The sequence below is a fragment of the Poecilia formosa genome, unplaced genomic scaffold (assembly GCF_000485575.1).
Source record: "Poecilia formosa unplaced genomic scaffold, Poecilia_formosa-5.1.2 Scaffold8, whole genome shotgun sequence".
NCBI classification, from domain to species: Eukaryota; Metazoa; Chordata; class Actinopteri; order Cyprinodontiformes; family Poeciliidae; genus Poecilia; species Poecilia formosa.
The window spans coordinates 1,887,901-1,908,748 of NW_006799947.1; the positions used below are offsets into that span (position 1 = coordinate 1,887,901).

The following is a 20,848-nucleotide window of genomic DNA, read 5'->3' on the forward strand; positions in this document are numbered from 1 at the left end:
GATGTGATCAATATGTTTTTTTCTACCAAAACTTTCAGTCCCACCTCTGTTCTGGGGTTTTATTTCCACCTGATTAGGATTCGCAGAGAATAACAAATACACACATGTATATATATTTTTCCCTTAGAGGTAAAAGCTTGACACATTTCAAATATTAGAAAGCTAAAGGCCCATGGGCTCATTAAAATGCATTTGATTCAAGCGTCTGATTCATTTGTCAGATTTTGTGATTTAAATTTTCTTTATTTGCCTATTACTTATTTTGAATTAAACCTAGACTTTCAGCTATGTAACATTTTAGCAAATCTTTGAATATCAAAGGATTTTTAATTCATTGTAATTTGATGACCATGTCGATGGGGGATATTTTTTTCTAAATGTGACATTTCCTACCTTTAATCCTTCCCTTCCCTCTCTAGTTTAAGGACATGTCCATCCAATCACCTGCTTTGTAAATAGAGAAAGAGAGAGGTTACGTAAAAATCGTGTTGTCATCAGCACAGAGCGTAAATGGGGCTTGATGACTAACCTGCAGCCTCGTTTCCTCCTTTGTGTTGGCACATCAGTCACGTTGTTTCCCTGTGTAACACATCAACATCATTGTCCTTGCAAGCGTCTTGTCCCCTTTTTCTTCCACAAAGTTATGGCTTCACTGTGGCAACCAACAAAGAGGAGAGAAGAAGTAGGTCACTCAAAAGCTGAAATAAAACAGGATCTGAAGAAAATAACACAATGTACCATTTAGGGCCACCGAGGCTGTGTCCCTTTCAAAAATATCACATCAACCTAAGGATGATGCGTCATAGGTCTTGTTTCAGGTCATTGCTGGATCTTTTTCCTATTTCTTATAAACATAGCTTCCAGATACTGTTATATATGATGTCTGTACCTGCTTATTGTGACTCAGAGACAGTTTTCTTTTTTTTTTTATTATTATTATTTCTAAAAATGTTTGCATGCAAATGAAATCCGCACTAAAAAACTGACAGGACAATTGTCAACAGATTCCCCCGCTTGCAATCAGCCTCCACAAATCTGCCCTTTTTGAATAAGTGGTCAGAAAAAAGAAAAAAAACATCAACATCGGGAAAGATGTCCTGTATACAGGTGGCTACTACCCATGTAGGAGACACTAAAAACTTATGGAAGAAGGTGGTCTGGTCAGAGACAAAAACTAAATCCAGCATACAACCTGCTATGTTTGGAGGAAAACTCACTCTGAAGATCATTCTCATGGCGAAGCACGGTGGTGGCAGCTGCATGTCGCAAGGTTCTTCTCTAAAGCAGGGAGTCTGAAGCTGGTCAGAATTTAGTGGAAGACGGTTTGACAATGTTTTAAGAAAACCAGTTAAGAGGTTAAAAAGTCTTAAGTGTGGCACAGAGTTTCACCCCACAACAGCGATCCTAAACATACAGAACTACAAATGAACCAACATTTTCTATAGAAGTCAAAAAGGCTGGTGGCATTTTGAAATAAATAAATAAAAACAGCCCTGGCATGTAAAACATGCTCGATCTTATGGCAAAACTTAAGAACCAAAATTTTAAAGCTATTTTCAGGTTTCAAAGCGTAGACAATACATCACACTTCTGGTTCAGCGTGAAAACTAATAATATTAGCTGGCAGCAGCGTCAGCTAGCGAACCAACGCAGCCTTGAAACAAGCATAAAGTGTCTGTTTGCTTGGCAGGGCTCACATTGTGTTCTCAAATATTTCAGTGTTTTACACGTCGACCCGCCGCAACTTTGTATGTGCGCAGCAGACCTCCGACACTTGAACACGTAAACCTGTGAGTTTGTCCTTCTGTCTGTGTCTTTTTTTTCTGCACGGGGATCAAACGAGTAAAATATGCTGATGCAGCCTTTTCGCTGAGCTCCAGGCCAACACCCAGACTCACAAAAGATATTCCAGTGAAAATGTGGTCACTTTTGTCCTCATCTCCACACAGCCTGGAGCATAACGTGTTGGAACTCTGTGCTGAAAGAAGGATATGATGAGTCAGCAGAGAGTCAGATTAAACAATGGGGACAGAAATGAGCTGAAAGTTGCAGGAATGAACCTTGGGCTACATTCAACCTTCTCAACTGACTGTTGGTAAAATTTTTATTAGACACATGATACAGAACTTCTTTGTCATCATAACATTTTGGTGTTTGGGATTCTTTCTACTTTGTATTCATGCACAAATTTGCGTTTGTCACAGAAATTCACAATATTATTTGTTGAAATTTCACAAGCTTTTGATGCGTTCCTTGAAAACAAATTTAAAAAAAACAAAATAGTTTTTGTTGTACCGTCAATATTCCACGGGTGAAAAATTGTAAACATTACATGTATAGCATCTGCAGGACAAACATATGAGTTTGTTCTGCAAATCGTGAGGACAGAAAATTGCATAAGTAATCAGTATCAGTCTGACGCCATCAGCCTGGTGAAGAAACCAGCCTTGGATGAGTCAACAACAAAAACGAACCTTTAAACTGAGTCTTTTTAATAAGAGTATTGTGGTAACATGCCTGACTTCACAGCCAAACCTAAATTGCAAGTGACTGCCTTCAGATTCAGTGAAAATGTGGAACATTGTGTTTCCCTGAAATATCTCACTGTTGCAGCTCACAATTTATTTTTTTATTTTTTCCCTGTAGCAAGGCGAGAAGAACAGAAACAATATGGTCTAATATGTTAATTTAGGTACAATGTTGTGAAAGAGTGTTTACACCTTGCATAACTTTTTGTTTCTTTCGTCAGACGTAACAATCTGACTGAATATGATCATGCCATAGCATGTTTATCAGATTTAAGTCCAGATATTGAGTGCGCCACTCCAAAGACATTCAGAAGTAGACTTGCTTTAGATCACTGTCCTGCTGCGCAACTCAAGCAAGCTTGATCTGAGCTTAATTAATAGTAGGGTTGAGTTTAAGAACTGATTACTTTCTCCCACAGAACTCAACTCACGCTTTTCATCAATTTCAGCAAGTCCTCAAAGTTGTCAAGCAGTTAAGCAGCACCGGACCATCACATTACCACCGCTATGTTAGTTTTAGGCCAGATAATACCAGGTTGACTTCAAAAAAAGTTCCACAAACAAAATATTCTTCTCAAATTTTCTTATGAATATATTGGGGAAATGTGAGACAGGGACTGTGGGTTCTCACACAGTCATCCATGGGAGTCCCAAACCAACCATGGTCTCAAAATTATATATGACTCTGTAATACTGAAGTCAGTGACTTTATTTAATCTGTTCTTGATTTGATTGATTGATCTTATATGATGTGTTGTTGTCAATTTCTTTTGATGCGATTTTTTTTTTTTTTTTTGTGAAACATGTAAATGTGACAAAAAAACACAAGGAGAAGAACTCTGGAAGCAAGTAAAAACCTTTGTGCAAAGCTCTGCATAAAATTATTTCACAGTTTGAAGCCACATGTCTAACCGGTCAGAGTGATGGGTAATAGATGTTTTACCTACATCCTACCAGACTGTTGATCTCCTGCACCATCTGTTCACTTGATAAGCCAAATGTTGAGACACCATCGTTAGCCTCTGTCTGGGTCAGCCAGAAATGTTAATCTAATGGAGGTCAAGCCCTCATGGATTTTGCTTGCTTACCTCCTAATACCTGTGATTCCCAATCTCTGACCCAACACCTACCTATTGGTTTCACAGAGTGAATCAGCTTAAATGAATGGATGAATCAGGACATGATGCAGGGTTACCAATAGAAACCAGCTTGTTATGTGAGATGACTGTTGCTGGAAGACCGTTAGAGGATATTTTAAACTCTACTTCACCACCATTCAGCCTCTCACTTTACATGTAGATCACTATCCCCCACCATTGTCCTGTGTCCCACCAACCCCCTGCTTATCCACCTTGATTGAAACTACAGAGCTTTGCTGTTGTCTTTCTCATTTTCTTCTTCCAGTTCAATATCATTTTATCTAGTTTTAAATTTGTGAGATAACCTAAAAGTTGTAGGTATAAAAAAATAATAATGTAAGAATATTTGTTCTCCATCACTGTATATAAGGCAGGTTAGATACATTAAAGAGAAACTCATTTTTATTTTAGGCAATATCAATGTCATGAATATCCTCAAAGTGCAGGTTGCTCCAGAATGCATTGCTTAAACCCATTGACAAACTGTCAAAATATTAATATATAGGTGTATCAAACACCTTTTCATGCTGATGTATCGACAGTATATTTAATTGCTTTTTGAAGATTCTTTTTTACGTAGAGTCTAGAAAGGGCCACATAAAAAGCGATAGTGGGCCGGATTTGCCCCCCCCAACTCTTGAGCTTGACACATGTGCTACCTTATATTAAAAAAACCCACTACCTCTTTAACTTATTGTTATTAACTTGTTCTACACTCTTCAGTGTAGAACTTATTCATCAACTCTTTCTTTCTGTTGTTGCCACATCTGTGAGCGTCACTCACATTGTTGAGAAATTGTGCCAGTGCATTTGTTCTGCATTTCGCAGATATCTTCTCCCTCTTGATAAAGGCACACGTGGACCAACCACTTCTCTCTCCATTCTTCATCCCCCTTCATGTCTCCCTTCGCCAATCCCTCATGCACTCTATTCTTTCATTCACTGAAGTCAGTTACTGGTTCGGAAAAGACCTCGGGTATTCTAAAAGCGGTTGAGGGAAATAACAGTGACATTCAGCACCGCAAGTCAAGGCCTCAAATCCTGTACTGTATCTTGTGGGCGCCCACAAACAATTATCATCCTTGTCTGATGGTGGGACCTTGCGACTGTGGGCGCTGGGCCACAATAGTCCACAGTTACGATAACAGACTCTGCACACAGAGACGGAGCTAGACATTACAAGAGGAAGAGAAGAAGAGGGGTGAAGGAGAGGATAGCATATTAGCTGCATAAAGGCAACAAACAGAACAGAACAGAAAATAAAAGACTGGAATGATGTGGAACAGTTCATTGTGACATTTGTTTTAGTGTTTCCTGATCTTGTGATTTTTTAAATAAGTCAATATCTGTAGAAAATGAATTAGCCCTGAAGTATTTGTCTAGTTCCTGGATGCTTTACATAAGAAATGAGAGCTTCAAGGGTTTGTGCTTAAAATAACTGCAGATTATGTCAGTGTTAAAATTTCCCTGTCAACCTCATTTAAACTTTTACCAGCACAGAAACAGACAGTATCTTAGTTTTAAAGAATTACATCTCCTGGTAAAAATGACTTCACTTAAAAAACCCTGCAGAATGGAAACCCTGAAGTGTGCTGAGGACAATCTAGATTGTGGTTTGAAGACCTGGAAAAAACATCAGGGCCACAGATATGTGGTCTGTGAGAAGCCCCAAAACTTCCTCCGATCTGATCCCTGTGCAGCATTTCCATATGTGCTGGGTCTCAATAACCAAAAACCTTAATTTTCCTCCATTTGGTAATGTCTGCGTGTAAACCAAATGGCTATGAAAACGATCTTCGTGCTGATCAGAGTGTGCTGTCAGGGTGAAATGTCTGCCTGGTTTGAAAATTATAGCACTTAGAAGAGGAGTCATGAAAACAACCTTGGTACAAACCAAGTTATTGTGTCATAAAATGTCCCACATCAAAGAAAAAAAAACATACATATATAAACATATGAAACAGTTATTATAGCTATGTATATATATAATTACTGACGACTTAAAAAATTGTTTTTAAATGCAAAATGTAGTTTGACTTTTTTTTGGAGTCTGCAGAGTAAAATGAGGTGAAGCATCAAGAAAAAAAAAATTGCTGCAACTGTATAAAACTTGCTATGGAAAACTAAATCAGCTTGTATTTTAGGGATCCAAATAATTGGTTGATGTAACACAGTAGTAATCTATAAACACACGTGACTTCGTAGGAGTGTTGTGATTCAGTGTGAGTCTGCCATGTCAGTTGTCCTTTAAACCTTCTCTAATCTCATCATGCAGATCACAAGCTCACATTGGAGACCAAACAGACTGCCGTCGAGCCAGGTGACATCACTGAGACTTTTCTGTCACTCAGAGCTGACAAATCATTGCAAGCAGCCAAGTATGATTGAGCTTCTCTGTTAGCCACACAAACATAATGCAGGTTTGTTAAAGAGCTGCCGGCTACATTTCATCATTCATACTGACAGGTTAGACTCTATTGACCTCCTGTAATCTTTAATTGGTTTTTAAAAAGTTGGGTTTATAAGTGTTTTAGTAAAGACTTATTTAAACATTGATTGTCTATTAAAAATAATATCCAAGAACCCAACTGTGTCTAATACATGTTGCCATAGTGTTTTCCTATTTAGGCACTTGGTGATTTAAATTATTTACTTACCGGTATTTATTAGTTTTCTTACAAGATTTTCTGACAGCCTTTGCACAAACTGACAGATTTTCACATTGTCAGTTTGTGCGAAGGAGCAGAGACACACCTTATTTCTTCATAATTTCTTGCTACATAGGAAGTTCTCTTTATGATCATCCACCACCATTCCATTTTGTCCCTTTCTATCTTCACTTTGTTTGCAGAAACAAATCACTTGTACACAAACCATTGTGTTTTTGTGTATTTTTGTTGGTAGCCTATATTGTTAATAACAGAGATACAAAATGCCCCAACCCTACATATCATTTCATTGTATTCTTTAAAGATGACTGAATCATATTTCAAGTTATTATGGTTCTTATTTGGACTCTTTGACACTTTGACACATAGAGGATTATAAATCCGAACCAAGCCAAAAATAACTATTATTTATTACAGCAATATAACAATATTTTCTTTCAGTAGAAAGAACAACCTTAATTTTCCTTCAAAATGAATGTATTGAACGGAATGCTTTTCAAGCATTCAGTTTGTTATAAGTTCCTCATAAGTAGTTGATGTTAAACAATTTTTTTAAGTAATAAAGGAAGTATGAGAGTAACCATTGTCATTCTCGCTACAATTTCTCAACTTCTTCATAATGAAAAAACTATCTTGAAAATGACAAGCTAGTTTGTCTAAACATATCAGAAAAGTTACCAGAGACAAGTCTTGAATGGTAATAAACTAAAAGATGTGAATGAGATGCGTTATTGCAGTAGTAATGGCAACAAAAGTCCATGTACATTGTGTATTTTATTTTACCAGTGGTTAATTTAGGAGTTTTTTTCTGTTATGTCTTAATCTCAGTCTAGAGACAAAATTAGGCTCCTCGAAGAAATAAATTTGGTTTGAGGGTTCTGCTGCACCTCCATAAACCCGGTGTGTGGTCCCTTCAGCGGAGGTCCCTCTATCCACCATGTGGATGAGTTGACAAGCCTAAACCGGTTCCTACGTGGATGGGAGGCCGGTTTCAGCTGGCTGCGTTGCCCTGGAAACGGCCGCTCTATAAATACTCCAGTGCTCACTCGGCTCGGCTCAGTCAAGCTACACCTCAAGCAGTGCGCTTCACAGGAAGGGACCTGCTTTATTTTAAACCCCAGCTCTCTGGTCTAATGGACAAACTCTTTGTAAATGCTTTTTAAGGTAAGAATTTGTCATTTGGTGAGTCTCTGTAATTAATTGGTCGGTTTAGTTTAGTGTTATGTTGCTTTTGAAAGCTACGACGTGGCCGGTGTGACAGTCTGTTAAGCTAGCAAGCCGTTTTCTTTGTTACCGTTACAGCGAAGCCATGAAAGACTTATTCGCTATAACTGGTTTTGGTGTTATGACAAACGGGATGTTTTTGTCTTTTCTATTTTGTGATAAACTTTAACGATTAACGTTTTTTTAAAAAAATCTTTTGATGAATGAATTTCGTAATAAATTGAAAACGTAACATCGCCTCATGGCGTTCGGCGCTCCAGCGGAACCGGCATGTGAACGTCATTCTTCGCTGATTGGTTAGTTTTTACTCCATCGTTCAAAGTGGAAGAATGTTCTTCATCTCTGATTGGCTAAAGCGTTTGGCTGGGTGTGACTTAAAAGGATCTTGTCTTTCAACGATTTTTTTCAACTCTAGTGTCAAGTTATAAGTTATAAAATCAGAAAGCCACGTGAATGTATCGATCAGGGCGCTAGTTTTAGACTGAGTAACAAAACTTGAAGTTATTAATTCACGCTGCTGTATGAGTACATATGTATTGTTTGTGCTATAGATTCGCTAGAATGCTAAATAAAAGTTCCTCCTTTCAGAATCTTCACTCTAGGAAGGCACACTCCAGCTGCTCAACAGGCCCAGGCCTTGAGTTGTATCTTAAGGGGTTTAACTTCACTGGTGAACCACCTTGGCTTCTCTGCACCTGAGTAACAGCAGTTCTGTATTCCAACTCTTTCATATCCAAGTAAGTATCCTGTTTTACCCAAATGCTTTTGGAGTTCCTTACATTTTTCACAGTGATCATTCATGTCAGGTCCACAGAGTCTAATCAAGTGGAGTAATCAATAAGGGGAAAGGATGCTGTCTTCTGAGTATTCTTTGTTTTGATTCTTTCAGTTTACGTGTGACGAACTGAAAGTACTGATCAAGATGAACACCACCACACTCAACAAATTTGAATTTTCCTTTCTTGAAGAGGGCTTCTCTGCTCGGGACATTGTTGAGCAGAAAATCAATGAGTCATCCTTGACAGTAAGTATCCAGTTGGGCTTGTGTAATGGACAGATGGCCTGATTTGCTTTGTCAGCAGGGTATACTCTGAAAATCTACACCTTTGATTAAACCGGATAGCTTTGTCCAAGTGATTCGCTTTTAGAATTTTTTTTTTGCCTGTAATAAGCAGGTCTAATTCACTATTCATGTTTGTTAAAGGTAATCTATAACATTATTTTTGCTTTTCTATTTCAGGATGACAGGGATGCATTCTATGTCTGTGACTTGGGAGATGTTTTACGAAAACACCTCCGTTGGGCAAGAGCTCTGCCTCGCATCACTCCTTTCTACGCCGTTAAGTGCAACGACAGCCAGGCTGTAGTTATGACTCTGGCATCGTTGGGAACTGGCTTCGACTGTGCAAGCAAGGTAGGCTTTGGGAGCTTTCCATTAATGCTGTTGGCACAATTTATTTATTAGCTGAAAGTGCACTGGTGCCTCTTGCGTTTTTTGCTGACTGTTGGAATTGTCCTCCCACAGACTGAGATCCAGCTTGTTCAGTCCCTGGGAGTGGATCCAAGCAGAATAATCTACGCTAACCCCTGCAAGCAGGTCTCACAAATAAAGTATGCATCTGCACACGGAGTCCAAATGATGACCTTTGATAGTGAAGTGGAACTTATGAAAGTGGCCCGTTGTCACGACAATGCCAAGTAAGAGTTTTGCTTTTTAAACACAACGATTGACTTTGATTTTTGGCCTTTGTTAAAGCCGTTTCTGTTCTCCATTCAGGTTGGTGTTGCGCATCGCCACAGATGACTCGAAGGCCGTGTGTCGCCTCAGTGTGAAGTTTGGTGCTCCCCTCAAAGCTTGTCGCGGTCTCTTGGAGCGGGCGAAGGAACTGGGGCTGGATGTGATCGGTGTCAGTTTTCATGTTGGGAGCGGCTGCACTGATGCAGAGACCTACACCAAAGCTATTGCAGATGCTCGCTGTATCTTTGATATGGGGGTGAGTTGCTCGTAAAGAGCGCAGTCAGCTGTAATTTATGTTTTCTGCTCTGCAAAGAAGCCTAAACTTAATGTCTGGACATGCAGGAAGAGCTTGGCTACAACATGGATCTCCTGGACATTGGAGGAGGTTTTCCTGGTTCGGATGACACTGAACTGAAGTTTGAAGAGGTAGATTGAAATGTTTTTGTTTAACCAGGATCTTCTGTTTTTTAAGTAAAATTTTACTTGACTTACGTGTGGACTCATTTCCGTTTCTAGATTACAGTAGTAATCAACACGGCCCTCGACAAGTACTTTCCTGTCGACTCTGGGGTCAGGGTCATCGCTGAGCCGGGACGCTTCTACGTGGCATCTGCTTACACGTTAGTGGTGAACATCATTGCTAAGAAGGTCATCATGGATGACGAATCATCTTCAGATGGTAAGGGCTTCATCTGAACAGACAACTTGAGATGTTGCACTTGCCAATTAATTATGACCATGAAACTAATTGCTTACCTCTTTCTTGCAGAGGAAGACGAAGGGACCAGTGACAGAACTCTGATGTACTATGTCAACGATGGGGTGTATGGCTCCTTTAACTGCATCCTTTATGACCACGCTCACTGTTTGCCAACATTGCATAAGGTCAGTCAGATTCAAAGTTTATCTCTGCAGTGGGATCAAAGGGTAAAAAAAAAAAAATGCTGGCCAGATTTTTATAAACTTTCTTCTGATTGTTTCTTATAGAAACCAAAACCAGATGAGGCGGTGTACCCCTGCAGCATATGGGGCCCTACATGTGATGGTCTAGATCGGATCGTGGAACTGTGTACCCTGCCTGACCTCCAGGTGGGGGACTGGCTGGTTTTTGAGAACATGGGTGCCTACACTGTAGCTGCTTCCTCCACCTTTAATGGCTTCCAAAGACCCGACATTTACTATGTCATGTCCCGTCCTGCCTGGTGAGTTTTTGTCTTAAAAATTAACTCATGAGGAAATTCTACAGTTTTTAAAGTTCCTTTTTTAAAATTATAACTTGTGCCCATTTCACCTTTAGGCAATATGTGCAGCAAGTCTGCTCCCAGGGCCTTCCAGCTCCGGTAGAGGAGGAGTCCTTGTTCGACCTTCCAGCATGCTGTGGCCGAGAGAGCAGCTTGGACATGTCCACTAAGCCTTGCCATGCCCATGTGGTTTAAGACCAGCTACAGAAACAAGCTGTTTTCCTTAGATTTATTCTTTTTAATTTTATTGTTTTATTATTATTATTATTTTTTTTTTTTATTAAACTAAGCAGATAGTTCTCAAGCTAATTTTTGAGGCCAGTTACTTGACAGGAGAGAAGTGGGGATGTTGTTGCACATATTTCAGTGTTCTGTACAGAAGCTGGGAGTCAACCTTTGACTGAGGCTGAGTCACACCTTGGACCATCTCTGTGGGTATTGGATAAGGTGTAACAAGCAGCTCTGTGTTAACATAATTTGCTGTTGACCTCTAGTATTTGTATGAGGTACTTAATCATGTGCCTATTTTCAGAACTGGAAAAAAGTAAAAAAAAAACAAAGTTCTAAATTGAAGAACTGACATCACATGTCAGAAGGACTCAGCTATGAAAGTATTTAGAGATGGAGGTGGCTGTTGGTTTTTGGGAACATAAACAAAATTCCAGACCTTATTTATGCTAACTGACCTGCACCATGTTATTAGGTCAGGGTATTTCACCACTAGGAACTAGTCACATCTGATGCCCACAAAGCAATGGTCAGAGGTGGGATAAAGATCCTCAAATGGCTGCTATAATTATCTTTTCCATGAGCTTCTGAACAGAACCTTGCAAGTGTTAGTCTTCAAGATCTTAAGCATCTTATGTTTTTATTTCAATGTTTGTAACTGTAACTTAGGTCTAACAATTTAAAGTTTTTCAGAAAGTGTTTATATAAATTTTGTGTTAGTATTCAAAAATGGATTCTCAAAGTAGACTAAAATCTTGAAGATTAACACTTAAACACAGGGACTCAAACGGCAAATAACACCCTCCTCTCCTCTTTATTTTTGTCTAACTCTTCGATAATATTAATATGTATCGTCATGATATTAACAAGACTCTGATAAAGTTTGACCATGCATGTAAACTGGATATGAAAGAGATGGGATAGCACATTCATATCGCTTTCCTATGGAAACTTTTTGAAGTTTTGTATTTTTTTAATAAATATTAGGTGCAGAACCAAATCTTGGCTTTTTTTTAAGAGTGAATAAGTCAACATTTATTGTTACAGAATCACCAACTCTGGTGCCCTCTAGTGTTCACATTTTGAATCTTTTTAAGACTACATGTAGACAAATCATGATAAATGGTATGAGGCAGTAATAAGGTTAATGAACTGAAGGGACTATTTTTCTAGGATAAAACAATAATTTCAAAGAAAGTTACATTTTCACCTCAATATCTGCATAATACTGCCACTGACAAATTAATTATTTCAGTTTAAAGACCCTTCTCGTGGTGCCATGTAATTATTAACTATAATCATAAGGTGGAGTTCACAATTTGTGACGTTTTATTTTGTCAGTCTTGAGATTATCTTAATGTAATGTGTGTTCTTATGTGTGAAGGGAATCAAGGGAATTGAAGACACTGTTTTATATAATTAGGTGTAGTTTAAGTATTAATATGCTAATATAAATCACTGATTCTTCAGAATAGGGACAAAACAGGTCCTATGGATAAAGCACAAAATTTGAATAAAATATACACAAAATATAATTTTTTCAAATATCTGACTAAACTAACCTGGGTCATGTGAGCACAACAATGTATATTTTCCTGGTGTTTGCTGAATATTTTTTAATTTTAAACATTGTAGTTGGTGGATGATGCCTGTAAAAGCCCTTGTCCATGAGCAGAACTCAATACATTATAATAGTTTAAAATAATTAAAGAAATACTAAAATTATATATTGTGACAATTAAGTATAAATAGTCATATAAATGATTATAGAGGTATCAATAAATTGAATTAAAAATCATTTTTATATATTTTCCAACTCCATTGAAATTTGTCCCTAGTTTTTGTCAACACCTTCAGAAATGAAAAGAATGTAAAAAAAATCAGGCATTATTGGGGGGCACCAGAACTTCTGAGGACCCCATGACCTCTTCCTTTCTCTTCCTTTGCCTAGAGGGCTAATTAGCTCTGGTTAGCTTAAGTTATTCTTTAGTTTTTTCTTCTGTTTTATTCCTAAGTTGCTTGTCACAACCATGATGTGTCAACACCATAACTGACAATTTACAAAACTTTGATGAAATTTTATGAAATAAAAGCTTAATTTTGGTAAACTGTAAAGATTTCATGGACCTGATGAGCTACAATATGGCCCTTTCAGAATAACGTCATATAAATTGAGGTAGTTTGGCTTTTGTCAGATGTCAACTCCATCAGAGTTTTTCTGGCTCTTTCAGTGAAATTGTTGTCAAATCTCACTTAAATGTGCAAATAATTCATTTTAATGTATTTTACATGAATTGCATTACTTCATATGTACCAAGTTTTTCATTTTATTCACTAGTTTGTCACCCTCTTCAATTCTCTGTCAACTCCGTCAGATGGCCTTTTTGTTGTTTTTGGTTTTAAATAATATTTCTTTTGTTTCTTGAGAAGCATTTGTCTGTAAAATGAGTAAAAATATCACTAATAGTGTCAATAAAAATTATTTTTTATTTATTTTTGTCAGATGGTGATGACAACGTTCTAGGTCAGGTCGATTAAAAATGTAATTTAAAAAAAAATGTTGCAACTGGGAGCCTGTACGTTAGCATCTTTACATTTCCTAAACATTATTGGTCATATTTGCATACATAAGGTTGAGAAATGACAAAAAAAAGGGGAAAATTAAAACCCATTTTGTCCCTATTCTCAAGAATCACTGAAATGATATCTAATAATTTACACATTTAAAATTATTTTCAAATATTTTTTCTATATTTAAGATTAAAACAATTTATCTTTAAATTGTTTGGGAAGGAACATTCTTTTGCTATTTAAATTATTTTTTACTCTAGCATCCTCTTGCTGGTGCTTTAATCATTGAGAAAATTAGACATGCAGCAAATGGTGTATTTTGGAGAGTCATTAGAGTCTGGTAATGTTGCAGATGAATGAATATGGAATAAAAAAATAATTAAAAACCCAGCCTACTCACAAAAACAGCGTCATGTAAAAGCTTTAATTCATCCTTTTGAACAAGAAGCCTTCTTATTCCATACTTATTGACATGTTACAGAAAAAATAGGTATACCAATGCCCTTATTCCCAATAGCAAAAATATTTGAAAGCACAAAGAATAACAATACAGATGAAAGTGTGAAATTAGTCCAACTTCATATTATTCTGGGTAAATATAACATTTATCTGTCATTTGCAGCAGAAGATATTTACAATACCTATCCCTGAGATTCCCAACAGCAGAATAAATAAATACGTTTTGACCTAAATCCTTTCAGGCATGAATACTTCCCAGGAGAGGAGAATGTTTTGGCTTTGTTTTTCGAGTGAAAATGTGAGCTAGATTTGATAGTCAAATACAAGCTTTCTGCACATGGTATTATATAGAAAGAGGAAGCATGCTTCCACAATTACATTTACTCTGCCCACGTGTTTTGCATTTTATATTTTTTCCCATGTAGTTAGCGTGCCATGAAATCACAAAAACAGTTTTGGAGAGTTTGTTTGCTCAACAAAATATATACAACTTTAAAGATGCAAACATATTTTTTGCTTCTTCACCAGGCAAAGAATGCTCCATCTCCTTCAGTTTAGATTAGTTACTTAAGTTTTTAGTAAGTAAGAAAAGTTCATTTATAAAGTGCTTTTCACAGACATAAAATCACAAAACTCTGTACAAGAGAAATCTGTGTTAAAATATACAAAAAATAATAGGTTCTGCTAAGGAAAAGCAGTGTTTTAGCTTTGCCACCGTTTGCTCTGATTAAGAATTCATTTCACTGGCCTTGGGCTTTCCCTTTACACATTTCATGCAAATTGTTGTAAATAATAGCTAAAAAATAAAGTGTGATTAGATGAGTAAACTGTGATACAGCGTAATTACAGGTGGCCTAATTTTGTGAAAACCAGGTGATTTATGATTAAATTAAAATTAAACTAATCTATTTGTCAAAGTTAACTTTTTTTGTACATGTCTGTAAACTTTTAGGTTTTGCTTTCATTATTTGAGGTGCTAAATAGATTTTATAACACAACAGATTTAAATTTACACCATATGAGTGAAACTGTGTCATAATATCAAAAATTGACATTTGTCAGCAGTTTTAAACCAGATTTTAAAAACTGTGAGTTTCTCTCATTAGGACATTTTATTTGCTGATGGAAAGGAAAGATGAATGCAGTCACAGAGTTGGCAAATGAGAAGAAATAATGTAAATGGCATGAAATATTCTAAGCTATATTTATATGCATGTACAATGCATTTAAACCAAAGTGTACTCATTACATTTGTTGGTAATTTATCTGTTACCATTTGTTTGAAGGTTATTTTTGTGATTACTCAGTCTTCTGTTCAGGCTTTCAATTTCTCACTTAATGTTGAAAAAAACTTATAGAACAATCAGCCATAAATGCATGGATCTAAATAAAATAGTCCAATACAACATTTTCCACATATTTACTGCAACCAAGTTTTTTTTATATGATTTTTTCCTACTTTTCAAACTCAGTTCCTGTCTTCTGGCACCTGAAATTTTACCAAAGGCAACTGCCAAATTTCAATAGGGGTAAGAGAAGGACCTTTTTTTTTTCCAATTGATTATTTTAACAGTACAATAGCGTTCATGAAAATTTCCTGTCCCAAAAGATGTCACCTTTGTTTCTCACTGTCTGTTATGTCAGACTAAACTTCTGTCACTTTTGTCAGATTTTTACTCTTTGAATGGCATTTTAGTCCATATTGATAGAGTACCTCCTTCCGTCTTTCACTTTAGATATTTAGTAAAGTTCTCTACTTAGCTTGCCTAACTTTTGGTCTGATTTAATGTCAAACAATGAGAAGAAAAGTTTGACTTTGTATTTACATAAAGTGCATGTTTGGATTCAAATATATTATTTTGCAACTCATCTATAACAAAGACAAGACCAAATTGCAAAAGAATGGATAATCATGACGATATCACAGACAAGTCCTTCCTCTCATAATGTTTCCTAATATATTCACTGATAGCATTCTGATTATTAATCTCTTTCCTGAACAACATAATGTAACACTTGGGGGCCAAGTGACAGCCAAGGATGCTGATGCAAGAGATCAGAATGGCTGCACTGCTTATAGCCGGTTTGTACTTTCCATCCAAAGTGAGATAAATTGGAAGGAAAACAATCCATATGATTAAAAACAGCACCATGCTCACTGTGATCAATGAGGCATTTTTGTAAATGTCGGGTAGCTGTCTACCTTTGAATGCAAAGACAAAACACACAAGGCCCCAGAAAGAGTTGTAGACTATTGTGGCAACAAAAAACTTTTTGGACTCTTCGCACATGTTACATTGGTACAATATTGTGGACTCTTTCTGTTCCACTGAAGGAAGACGTGGGAGAACAATTAACCAAGCCAAGGATACACCCAACTGTACACCAGAGATGATGACAACCACAGCTACTGGATGATTAAGTTTCTTAATCTTAGAGCCAACCCTTGGGTCAAAGCTAAAACCTAACAGGATCTGAATTAAGTTGGCCAGAATGCAGGAGATACAGAGGGAGAAACTTATACCAAAGACAGGAATGCCTACACAGGAATTTGGTGTGGGTTTTCCTATAAAGGTGAAGGTTGTGCAAAAGCCGAGGAGCAAGGAGGCCACCTCCACATAACACAGGCAGCCTCCAATTGCCTTAACAATGGGAGTCCCACAGTTGAGGCCAATGACGATAGCAATCACTGCAGTAGCAATTATTGCAATAGCAGCTGTCGTGATCAGAATGATGGAGAAGGGGTCTGACCACTCGAGAAACTCATCAGTTTTATTCACACAAGTATTTCTATGGTCTGCTGGTGAGAACTGGTACTTTTCACATTGTCTGCAAAAAGTATCTGCAGAAGAAGACAAAGAGAAAGAATATAAAAAGCAAAGAAAATTATTTGCTGTATTTTCCTGAGACTGGGAAAAAGAAGGGGTACTATTGTACGCTTTGGATCATTATCTTGATACAAACCAAGTGCTTCTGAGCGAATGGCCTCAAACTGATGGCAAATAAAGTAAGAGAGGATAAAATTGTATTTTAGGCAAAAACAAAACAGATAGCAAATATAACACTGACCATTTCCATTTGAATACTCTTGAGATGAACAGTCAACACATCCATAGCAGCATTTTCCATTTAGTAATTCCATTCTTTGCCCTGGTTGACATGTTCTGGAGCAGTTAAAAACAGAGACCTGTAAAAGAGTCAATAGGATTAGCATATGATCACAAGCTGTTTATTTTACTGACTAATATATATTCATCTTACATTTCCAGTGGTTCTCCATTGGGACACATCTTTGTTAAATGAAATGTTTTTATTTGGCCAGTATTCTCCGATTTTTATTTTCTCAACGCCTTCTTTGGACTTAGATGTGTTCCAAAACAATATGTCGTATCCCAAACTGGGATCTCCGTTTTCATCGAAGTAGATATTTGTGTCATTCACAGTGATGTTGATATTCCTGATTACATGAAAAAGCTGTGGAGACAATTTTTAGGCTGATTTACTTGTTATGAAGTTGCAGTTTAAATATACTTACAGACAAAAACAGACCCCATAGACTTGTCCAATATCATTATTAATTTACTATAATACAGTTTAGTTATGGGTATCAAATTAATTCAAATTATGCAAGGACTTGGCAGCAGAGATTATACGTGTCAGAACATTGCGTAATTTGACTGTCTTGAGGACAAATGTGCAAAACTACCTGTACAGGCAATATTAATAATAAAAAGATAGATGTTTGCTGCAAAACAAAAGGTACGTTTTAAACTTTGTTTGGCTAATAATCACAACCAAACATATAAAAAGTAATTTGTAAAGAATGACTCAACACAGAAACTTGTTTACTTTACCTCAACAGCAGTAAACTTGGTCCGTTCGCAGCTTTGATTGTTACATTTTAGTAGGATTCTGAGGCCCTCAGCAATGACCTGGACAGCCATGTAGATGTTGTAGGATTCATCATGGTCAATGCAGCAGTACAAACGGCTTGGGTCCAATGTCTTATTCTTGCAGTTACATTTCATGTCATCTTTGGAGCTGTTTGTGAAAACTTGATAATAACTCAAAATGTTGTTTGTAGTTCCATTAAACATTGAGGTGACGTAATCTTTAAAGCCCGGCACCTCCTTCTGTCTAAAAATAAAACCAAAAACTGGACCAATGCTTTTGATTCCTTTTATCTCAGAGATTGTAGAAGAAGTGGACCAGGTGTCACTTGCTATCCAGGTTCTGTTGAGATTTTTTTCAATAACTGCTTCAAGGATTATTTGAACATTGATCTCTTGGGTGAACATGATGATGGCCTCAGCGGTAGAATTTTCTATTTTTTCCAACAGATGTCTTGCCGTTGAACAGTTTTTGTCAAAGGTATCAGGGAGAATCTCCACAAAGTCAACACAGATATTATTGTCACTGAAGAGCTGCATGAGACTATCGGTTCCAAACTTCCCATATCCATCAATGCTTCCCACAATGGCCACTGATTGCCATGAAAAATTCTTCACCAGCTCATAAATGGCTTGCGTCTGATGTTTGTCACTGGAAACAGTCCGCAGGAAGGTGGGGAACTTATATTTTAAACTGAGCTGCTCACTGGTTGAAGCATAGCTAATCTGTGGAGAGCAGCAATGCAATGAAAAAAGATGTAAAAAGTCTGCACATCCATGTAAAAATTCATGCATTTCCCAAAAATGATTGACATTTTCTTTTCACCTTTAATATGACAGGTATCCTTTACAGTTCAACCAAAAAAAAACAAGGAAATCTGTCTGAGGGAAAAATGTAAAGAAGAAAAAAGCAATAATAACCTGGTTGTGTAAGTGTGCGCAGCCTTAATTTTTTTTTTTTTTTTTTTTTTTGCTGAATCACTGTTTGAGTTCTCATGGGTAAAACACCTGCCCTCGGCTACCTGAAGCCTGAAAGGTATGTTTGGCATGAAAACAACAAAGGACAGCAAAAAAGACTCTGAGGGTGATATAAAAAACAGTCACTTGTTCTACACTATTTGTTTTGTACAATATCTGGATGCCTGACCAACATGGATTGACCAATGTAACAATGTAGTCTGGAATTGATAAAACTACTGACAGACTACAATTCTAAAACAGCACAAAAAATTGACGCTGTCGTTCACAACTTCTCCTTCTGTTCGCTGATTGTCCCAATAAAAAATCTACCAGAGACAATCCGAGTCAAGAGGAGAACGCTCAGACTGAACAGAGTTACACAGGAAGGCAATGGCCAGGATGAAAGAATATCTTCCAAACTATGAAACACAATGGGGGCTTTATTTCATATAGCTGTTTTTATAAAGAGAATGAAATCATGAACAGCAAAGATTTGGAGGTAAAGTCAGTTTTACCCCCAAATCTTTAGATGAGTGCTAGAAAGCTGACCGATATTGTTTTTTCAGTACCACAAGCAGACATTCAACTAAAAATAATAATAATAATGAATTCACAAGAACAAACTTTATAGTCTTGGAATGACCAAGTCAGAGTTCAGAGGTAAATCTTACAGAAAATGTGTGGGGTCACAATAAAAACGTTTTTCCAAAATGTGAAATATTTTTGATAATATTCATAGGTCCAAATGTGGGATGCTGACAGACTCAAACCAAAGAAAACCTGGAGTCAAAACTGAATCATGTTTTGGCTTACAGGTATGCATACCTTTGCAACTACAATATTGCAAGTTGTTATAAGTCATATTTTTCTTTCAGATTTGTTTATTCATGTCTGACGAGATACGTGAAACATTAAAAGTGGAAACAGTTATTTGAAGAATTATCACAATCTTATTTGATTGAATTTCAGTGTCATGATCTGGTATGTATCAAATTGATATATTTACATTTAAATGGATGTTGTATAGTATATAAAACTTAGCAAGAGACAAACCTGTGTGACTGATGGTAGAGCAAGTACCCTTGCAACTGCTACGGATACCTCAGAGAATGCCTCTCCAATAACCACCTTCGTCTCAGGTTCGGGCAAGGAGGAATTGATGGATGCAGGTATGAGACACCTCTGAGGATCTGATTGGTCCTTCAGCAGCTGCAGAGTTGCTCTGATGGCGAGGCTGACATCTCCACAAGTATCATAAATGTCATATCCAAGGGTGAGGTTGGGCAGCAGTCTCGGCGTTCGTTGGTTTATTTCTTGGATAGAGTAGATCATCACTTGGGTACGTAGGAATGTTTGGATGCTAAACCTGCAAAAAAAGGCATGAAATAAACAGTACATTTTCTAGCTATGTAAATTGAGTTTTTGTCGAGGGCATACTTACTCTTCACAAGATATTGGACCAGGAGCTTTTGTTCTGTTGGTTTTTTCGTGAACGGGAAAAAGGCCTCCAATAATAACGTCCCCATCAAGGTACGCATGCAGATCAGTATTTTCAGAGCTGAAGTGAAACACACTCATGAAAGTTACAAGTAGCTTCAACAGAAACATGGTTGAATCAGACGTGCAGGCTGTGCTTTCAACTCCTGCAGTGTGAGCTTTCTCCTGGAAAGCCCTTCACATATAGGGTTTGCCTACTGATCTGGATCATTTGCATCGTCAGACACATTTCCACTGATATCATTAGAATAAGATACAGACACGAAAGTAGAGAGGTGATTTGAATCACTCACAAAGACGAATTCATTTGCAGATTATTCTTACTGCAAGTCATCGTGACAGTTGTTTATCACATGAACAGTAAAGGCATTCATCTTTGCACAGCAGGGATGTAGTGCAAACTACATCCCTGCTGTAGTTTGCACTAATCCTCATGAGAGGGCAGCATGCTTCATACAATGCTCTTTTGATTTAACAGGTCAATGTTTTTATTCTTCTGGAAAATAAATCCATCTCAAGCCTATCAAATCCTAAAACACATTTTGTCCAGGACTGCTTTGCATTTCCCTCCATCCATCTTACTATCAACTCCCAGTAGCCAGAGTAAAAAAGACATCCAGACAGCAGGATGCTGCCACCACCATTACACTGACTTGCAGTTGTTACTTTACTGCCACACATAGTTTTGTAACCAGTGCAACAGT

The 20,848-nt window shown here is 37.3% G+C and overlaps 2 protein-coding genes across 2 annotated transcripts; one reads left to right on the forward strand and one right to left on the reverse strand.

Annotated features, from left to right (window-relative positions):
• Nucleotides 1–7,390: 7,390 nt before the first annotated feature.
• Nucleotides 7,391–11,767, forward strand: odc1 (ornithine decarboxylase 1). The gene is made up of 11 exons (XM_007575237.2): nt 7,391–7,500; nt 8,149–8,297; nt 8,450–8,584; nt 8,801–8,974; nt 9,086–9,258; nt 9,338–9,554; nt 9,641–9,724; nt 9,815–9,977; nt 10,068–10,183; nt 10,286–10,500; nt 10,596–11,767. Exons 3-11 carry the CDS (start codon nt 8,483–8,485, stop codon nt 10,732–10,734), a joined length of 1,383 nt encoding a protein of 460 aa, XP_007575299.1. The 5' UTR covers nt 7,391–7,500; nt 8,149–8,297; nt 8,450–8,482; the 3' UTR covers nt 10,735–11,767.
• A 2,513-nt stretch (nt 11,768–14,280) lies between these two features.
• LOC103154087 (G-protein coupled receptor family C group 6 member A-like) lies at nt 14,281–20,435 on the reverse strand. The gene is made up of 6 exons (XM_007575246.2): nt 20,089–20,435; nt 19,701–20,013; nt 17,652–18,413; nt 17,059–17,271; nt 16,867–16,984; nt 14,281–16,639 (listed from the first exon to the last, which is right to left on the reverse strand). The coding sequence occupies exons 1-6, from the start codon at nt 20,253–20,255 to the stop codon at nt 15,708–15,710; spliced, it is 2,505 nt and encodes an 834-aa protein (XP_007575308.2). The 5' UTR covers nt 20,256–20,435; the 3' UTR covers nt 14,281–15,707.
• Between the last annotated feature and the right edge of the window lie 413 nt (nt 20,436–20,848).

Bases quoted from the DNA above. Each gene is read 5' to 3' on its own strand.
- odc1 (XM_007575237.2), top strand. From the start codon at position 8,483: ATGAACACCACCACACTCAACAAATTTGAATTTTCCTTTCTTGAAGAG. The intron at 9,555-9,640 runs GTGAGTTGCTCG...CTGGACATGCAG, and splicing joins GCTGTATCTTTGATATGGGG to GAAGAGCTTGGCTACAACAT. The intron at 9,978-10,067 runs GTAAGGGCTTCA...TCTTTCTTGCAG, and splicing joins TGACGAATCATCTTCAGATG to AGGAAGACGAAGGGACCAGT.
- LOC103154087 (XM_007575246.2), bottom strand. From the start codon at position 20,255: ATGTTTCTGTTGAAGCTACTTGTAACTTTCATGAGTGTGTTTCACTTC. The intron at 20,014-20,088 runs GTAAGTATGCCC...CTTTTTTTGCAG, and splicing joins GGTCCAATATCTTGTGAAGA to GTTTAGCATCCAAACATTCC. The intron at 18,414-19,700 runs GTTTGTCTCTTG...TGCTCTCCACAG, and splicing joins CTCTACCATCAGTCACACAG to ATTAGCTATGCTTCAACCAG.